Here is a 7682-nt window from a genome sequence, read left to right as displayed (position 1 = left end):
TGGATAGGAGGGCCCAAAGGAATAAAATCCTAGTCTAAGCGGCTAAATCAAGCTGTCCCTAACCATGTGCGTGTGTCATGAAGGTCCAAGTGAAAAGTTTGAGACTGAGTGGTTAAAGTCGTGATCCAAAGCAAAAAGAGTGTGCTTAAGAACTCTGGGAACCTCTAACTGGGGACTCTAGCAAAGCTGAGTCACAATCTGAAAAGGTTCACCCAGTTATGTGTCTGTCGTATTTATGTATCCGGTGGTAATACTGGAAAACAAAATGCTTAGGGTCACGGCCAAGACTCATAAAGTAGTTGTGTTCAAGAATCAACATACTAAACTAGGAGAATCAATAACACTATCTGAATTCTGAGTTACTTTGGATGCCAATCATTCTGAACTTCAAAGGATAAAGTGAGATGCCAAAACTGTTCAGAAGCAAAAAGCTACTAGTCCCGCTCATCTAATTAGAACTAAGCTTCATTGATATTTTGAAATTTATTGTATATTCTCTTCTTTTTATCCTATTTTGTTTTTGGTTACTTGGGGACAAGCAACAATTTAAGTTTGGTATTGTGATGAGCGGATAATTTATACGCTTTTTGGCATTATTTTTACATAGTTTTTAGTATGTTTTAGTTACTTTTTAGTATATTTTTATTAGTTTTTATGCAAAAATCACATTTCTGGACTTTACTATGAGTTTGTGTATTTTTCTGTAATTTCAGGTATTTTCTGGCTGAAATTGAGGGACTTGAGCAAAAGTATGATTCAGAGGCTGAGAAAGGACTACAGATGCTGTTGGATTCTGACTCTCCTGCACTCTAAGTGGATTTTTTGGAGCTACAGAAGCCCAATTGGTGCGCTCTCAATTGCGTTGGAAAGTGGACATCTTGGGCTTTTCAGCAATGTATAATAGTCTATACTTTGCCCGATATTTGACGGCCCAAACTGGCGTCCAAATGCCCACCAGAGACCTTTTTCTGGCGTAAAACGCCAGAACTGGCACCAGAACTAGAGTTAAACGCCCAAACTGGCATCCAAGCTGGCGTTTAACTCCAAGAATGGCCTATGCATGTGAAAGCTTCAAAGCTCAGCCCAAACACACACCAAGTGGGTCCCAGAAGTGGATTTCTGCACTATCTGCACTTAGTTACTTATTTTTCTGTAATTCCTAGTAACTAGTTTAGTATAAATAGCACTTTTGACTATTGTATTTCATCTTTTGATCAACTTTTGATCTTTTGATCACTTTGAGGGAAGCTGGCCATTCGGCCATGCCTAGACCTTTCTCTCTTATGTATTTTTCAATGGTGGAGTTTCTACACCTCACATATTAAGGTGCGGAGCTTTGCTATTCTTCATGAATTAATGCAAGTGCTATTATTTTTCTTTCAATTCACGCCTACTTCTTCTTCAAGCTATACTCTCGTACTTAATTCAGTTAAGTCAGAATGAAGGGGTGACCTCTGACAAGCACCCATTATCTTCGCTACTCGCTTAGCCAAGATCCGCGTGCTTGACAACCACAAGCGGTCTATATGATGTTCAACGTAGTCATTGGACGACAGCTGGAGTATAATCTCTTGGGTCTCTGATCCACGGATTTGACTTGCCTCTCCTGACAACAGATCATTCGAGTCTGTGAGGTTAGAACCTTCGTGGTATAGGCTAGAACCAATTGGCAGCATTCCTGAGATCTGGAAAGTCTAAAACTTGTCTGTGGTATTCCGAGTAGGATCGGGGAAGGGATGACTATGACGAGTTTCAAACTTGCGAATGTCGGGCACAGTGACAGTGTGCAAAAGGATAGAGAGATCCTATTCCGATACAAGTGAGAACCGACAGATGATTAGCCGTGTGGAAACGTACCTGGACCATTTTCACTGAGAGGACGGATGGTAGCCATTGACAATGGTGATCCACCAACATACAGCTTGCCATGGAAGGGAGCACGCATGATTGGATGAAGACAATAGGAAAGCAAAGGTTCAGAAGCAACAAAGCATCTCCAAACGCTTATCTGAAATTTCCACCAATGGATTACATAAGTATCTTTATTGTATTTTATGTTTTATTTATCTTTTAATTATCAAAACCTCATAACCATTTGAATCCGCTTGACTGAGATTTACAGGATGACCATAGCTTGCTTCAAGCCAACAATATCTGTGGGATCGACCATTACTCGCGTATGGTTTTATTACTTGGATGACCCAATGCACTTGTTGGTTAGTTGTGCAGAGTTGCAAAAGTGTGATTGCAATTTCGTGCACCACTTATTTAAGTATTTAACAAGAGGATGATCTGAATTTGAATTAATTCTATATATTCAATATGGTCAAACTATTTTCATTAGTTGTCATTATGAAAATTATTCTAATGTATATCTGTAAGAATTGGAGTTTTTCACGCAAAACCGTTTTAATAAAATAATTTTAGTGCCCGAAACAGATTCAAAATTTAGAAGTTTTAATTTGAAAATATAAAGGTGAAATTTGGTTTCAATGAATTTTTCTGAGTCAGAAAATGCATTTTCTGCGAAAGACTGAGAACCGGCAGCTGAACCGGTTGAACCAGTTTAAGCTTGTCCAGTACTGTGTTTTGAGAAAAATAAGATTTTGAAAAATTGATTTATTGTTTAAAAAAGATAAAAAAATTTAGAAATCGAAAACTGAGCGCTAATCTTAAAGGTTTTGGCCCAAAGTGGGCCAAATAGACCAAAAGCACTTAGCGGATTGGACCGAGCCCAAGTGGTCCCAAGTCCAACACATAAGTGCCCTAAATAAGAGGCATTTAGCCTCATTTTTCAGAAAGAAAGAGAGAGGGGCAATGAGAAGAGAGAAGAGAGGAAGAAGAGAGTGCACTATTCACCTCCACCTTTCGGGAGCCATATCTTGAGATACGGAGCTCCGATTGACGAGCCGTTTGCGACCACGCGAAGCTCTTGACGAGCTTTTTGTTTCTATCTATGCTTTTCTGGTAAGAGCTTGCAACACAAGCACCAGTTTCCTGCCCTAACTTTCTGCGTGTTTTTGGGTTTGGTTTTTGAACAAGTTTTGTGGTTTGGTTGTTTAGGTGATCGCTAGTAGCGGGTAATTATTGGAAATTGCCCCAATCCTCTTTGAACAAGGTAAGTTTCTCATAAACTCTTGTAGTGTGGTATGTTGTGGTTTCTAGGTTTTTATTTTTGTATATATGTGATGTTAGATTGAGTTTTGGTATTGTTGGAGTTGGTTGAGGCTTTGGATCGAGCTTGGTGGCTTCATTTTGGTGTTTGGTGCGTTTGTGAATTGGTCAAGGTATGGTTTCAATTTCCTTTATGTAATATGTAATATTTTTGGACACTTAGGCTAGTTGACCCTAAGATAGAATTGAATGATATTGGTGTATGAATAATTATATGTGAATTGATGTCAATTATTAGTTGTATTGGATTATTGTGATTGATGATGATTATCAGGAATTGTTGGTGTTAATGAGTATTGATGATTAATGTTGTTGATGAGAATTGATAGAGAAGTAGTGGTGTTGTGTGGAATGAATCGGAATAATAATAATGATTATATGATTTGATGATGATTGTTGAGATTTATTGTTGTTGAGGGTTTGTTGATATGGTTGATGATTGATGATGTATATTGATATTGTTGGTAAATTGAAGGTGAGTATTGAGATTATTGATAAATGATGTGATTTATGATGAGTTGATGATTTTTGAAATATGTTGATGAATCATGATGTTGAAATTGGTAAAGTTAGTGTGAGAGATTGAAATTGAGATGAAATGAGATTGATTTTGGTGTTTGGTATTGATTGAATTATGATTGATGAAAGTGTTGGTGGAGGATTAATTTTAGTGTTATATGATTGATGTTTGAAGTTGAGAATAATGTAATGGGTGGAAAATTTGGTATGAATAGTAGAAAGTGACAAATAGGGTGAGTTATGATGGAAATTGGAGTTTGGGATGGTTTGAATTGGTTTTGGTTGAGTATCGCAAGGAATTGAGAGCTTTGTGAACTCTTGGTAAAAGTTAGTTTTTTATGAACTTTGTCCAATCATAACTTATGTCTCAATTTTCGAAATTGATTGAAATTTGTTTGAAATTAAAGCTTATTGAAAACTCTTCAAATCGATATAAATTTTGTAAAATTTGGGTTTTTGTAGAGGGAGTTATGATCATTCAAAGTTTGGTGTTAAAATCAGACATTCTGCAAAGTTGCAGAATTTTGTGATTTCTGTGCGCACGCACACCTTTGCGAAATTTTTAACCTGTGCGCACGCACAGACCTCTATGTACGCACACGCAGAGGCAGGCAATCTATTTACAGTGCTAGCACAGCTTGTGCGCGCACATACCCAATGAGGACTTGCAACCTGCGCGTACGCACAGCCCTGTGCACACGCACACGTTGGGAAGGGCCGTCTATTGAGGGCGCTAGCACAACTTGTGCAAGCGAGTAGACTTGTGAACTAATGAGTTTGGAATGGAATTAAGAACTGATGATGATTATTATGAGCTTGATGGATATGGAAGGAAAATGTGCAGGGCCTATAACGCTGACGTAGCAGATTTCTCTGCTGCATGAGTAGATGTTGTTGAAAATGATTTGAGATGAGAAATGGTAATGTCTAGTGATGATTTGAGGACGAAGAAGTTATTGGATTGTTGATAGTGTGCGGAGCCTATATCTCCGGCGTGGCAGATTATTCTACTGCATGACCAATTGTTATTGAAAGTGTGCAGAGCCTATATCTCCAGCGTGGCAGATTGTTCTGCTGCATGACCAGTCGTTATTGAGAGTGTGCGGGGCCTATATCTCTAGCGTAGCAGATTGTTCTGCTACATGATTTGTTGTGGTTGGTTCCTTCTCTACTGTAGGAAGTGTGCGGGACCTATATCCCTGGCGTAGCAGATTCACTGCTGCATGAGTTTGTAGGGCACTATATATCTGGCGTGGCAGAAAAGGCTACATCCAGGAGGATGTGTCGGGTTGGCATTTACGAACTGACAAGTGATATCACGAGCCAATAGGACAGGCATTCATCATATGCATCTTCTATATGCTTGTTTGCTTTGATTACTTGAGTTTGTCCAATTGTATAATATGCATACTTGCTTCTTGAATGACTTGTTATATATGATTACTACCTGTGTATTACTTGCTTACATTATTTGTGATTGTCTGGTGTTGAGGAGGTTAGGTAGATGGTGGCGATGGGATCGCATGGAAGTTAGGTTGGCGATGGGATCGCATGGAGGTTAGATTAGCGAAGGCTGTAGAATTCCCTTAAGTTTAGATAACCCTGTTTTATGGTTTAAGTTCTTTATTTATTTATTTTTGTTATATGCTTGAATATTCGTATGTGATGTGAAGTTCTAGGATTGCCTTCGGCGTCCCGGAGCCTTACATCTTACATCATTGGGCACTGTTACCTTACTGAGAACCTCTGGTTCTCATTCTATACTTTGTTGTTGTTTTTCAGATGCAGGTTGTAATTTACCTCGGTGAAATTGCGGACATGGTGGCAGAGCGGAGTATGGTTTCTTCCTGGTTTATCTCTGTTTTATTTTGTCGTAGTACTTTCTCTCACCCTTTTGTTTTAGACTTTATGGCCTTAGAGGCTTACATGAGAGATAGGTTGTATAAGCTGTTTTATTCTCAAAGATTCTGTATTTTTCTGTTTGGGCTAGTCGGCCTAAACTCCGTAGGCAGTGACTAGTCTTCTTTTGTATAGTATATATATATTTACTTTGTTGATCTATTAATTAACACCTTGTATTTGATGAGCTTTATTGCAAGGTTACATATATTATGTTTTGTATCCTTTCGCGCCAAATGCGTTTAGTTACCGTGTGCAAACGCTTCACGTATGTAATTCCGCATTATGCGACTTTGAGCTTTAATCTTTCATCGGGCTTCTAGAATATATTATTCTTTCTATATATATATATGTGTGTGTGTGTGTGTGTGTGTTACCATATATATCATTTAAATAATTTAATTTTAATATTAGAATTTAATTAGTTAGTTTCAAAAGAATTAAAAATTGATATCACTTTATTAGTTAATTCTATTTAATTTAGATATGTAATATTTAATTTATTAATTTTATTTTTTATTATTTATGAATTTGTTTTATCAGTAATATATCCAAGTCACTTGGTAAAAAATGTTACTAATATGATAGTGTGTCATATAATTTTGATATATTTTTAAAATAATTAAAAATTAATTTATTTAAAATATTAATAGTATTTTTTTTCAATAATAATAAATACATATACAATATTGTTAAAATTAGGGATAAGTATTGTTTTGGTCCCTCACGTTGAGGGTCGGAATCGAAACCGTCCCCAACGTAATTTCCAATTTAGAATCATACTTAAAGTTTTTTTTCGTATTAAAATTGTCCTTTTAATTTTTTTGAACAAAAATACCCTCAACACTACCAACACAATTACCTCTCCCACCACCAACACCAATACCAACACCACCACCACAACCAGCACCACAACTAGCACCACCACCACAACCAGCACCACCAGCACTACCACCACCACCACCACCACCACCACTACCACCAAACAATAGCAACAACATCAAACAACACCAAACCACACCAAACCAAGAAACAGAAACAAAAAACAAGACCACCACCAACACCAATATCACCACCACCACTACCAAGAACACCAAACAACAGCAACAACACCAAACAACACCAAACCAAGAAGCAAAAACAGAAAACAAGAAAACAGAAAGCAAGAAAGCAGAATGGTGAGGCGGAGGCGGCGAGGCAGAGGTGACGAGGCGGCGAGGCAGAGGCGACGAGGCGGAGGCGACGAGGCAGAGGCGGCGAGGTTGCGAGGTTGCTTCTGAAAGAAAGAGGTTGATTCTCAAGCTGAAAGAAAAATCATGGAGGAAAAGAAAGAGGCCTTGAAGAGGGCAGCTTCTGAAAGCAGCTTAGCAGGCTCAATATTAAGAGAGAAATTGGCTAAACTTGATTCTAAAAAACTTCGGCCATATGAAACTATACATGCAGTTAGTCTCTGGATTCTTCTTGTACATTCTTCTTTCGATTACTTGTTTGCTTGAAACATCAAAGTTAAATCATAACTATTTCTGATGAATTAGAACCATCTGTGTCAGTTGGATGGGTTTATTATTTAAATGATTCAGGCCCTATTGTCCTTTTTTATTAAGAAACTGACTTTATACCACCTGCCAACACGTTTTCTTTTATTTTTTTAAATTTTATAATTTTTTTATTATAGGGGTAGTTTAGGAATAAATTAAAAAATTTTATTAGAAAGGATTATTTTAAATTTAAATACGACTTTAAGGATGATTTTAAATCAAAATATACACTAAGGACGAGTTCGATTCCGACCCTCAATGTGAGGGACCAAAACAATACTTATCCCTTAAAATTATTATATCATTAATTAATAATTTATTTGTTAATCTGAAAAGTAGTTAAATACATATATTCTAATTAACGGATAATTACATTAGTCTATTAAATTAAATTTTGAAAATAAAATAATATTTTAAATTTTTTATTATTAAAAATCTCATGATTAATTAGTTTGTTTTAGATAAGTTATTTTGAGATTTTGTTTTTTAATATATTGGATATGATTTTATTTTGAATTTTTTTTATTATATCAGTAATTAATTTCTTTCCTA

At 36.6% G+C, this 7682-nt stretch overlaps 1 protein-coding gene across 1 annotated transcript; it reads right to left on the bottom strand.

Moving 5' to 3' along the window:
• Positions 1–6407: 6407 nt before the first annotated feature.
• Positions 6408–7061, bottom strand: LOC107488428 (glycine-rich protein DOT1-like). Its single transcript, XM_016109176.1, has 3 exons — positions 7030–7061; positions 6721–6894; positions 6408–6567 (listed from the first exon to the last, which is right to left on the bottom strand). The coding sequence occupies exons 1-3, from the start codon at positions 7059–7061 to the stop codon at positions 6408–6410; spliced, it is 366 nt and encodes a 121-aa protein (XP_015964662.1).
• Between the last annotated feature and the right edge of the window lie 621 nt (positions 7062–7682).

This window comes from Arachis duranensis, chromosome 5, assembly GCF_000817695.3.
Source record: "Arachis duranensis cultivar V14167 chromosome 5, aradu.V14167.gnm2.J7QH, whole genome shotgun sequence".
NCBI classification, from domain to species: domain Eukaryota; kingdom Viridiplantae; phylum Streptophyta; class Magnoliopsida; order Fabales; family Fabaceae; genus Arachis; species Arachis duranensis.
This window is presented reverse-complemented; position numbering and strand designations above follow the sequence as displayed.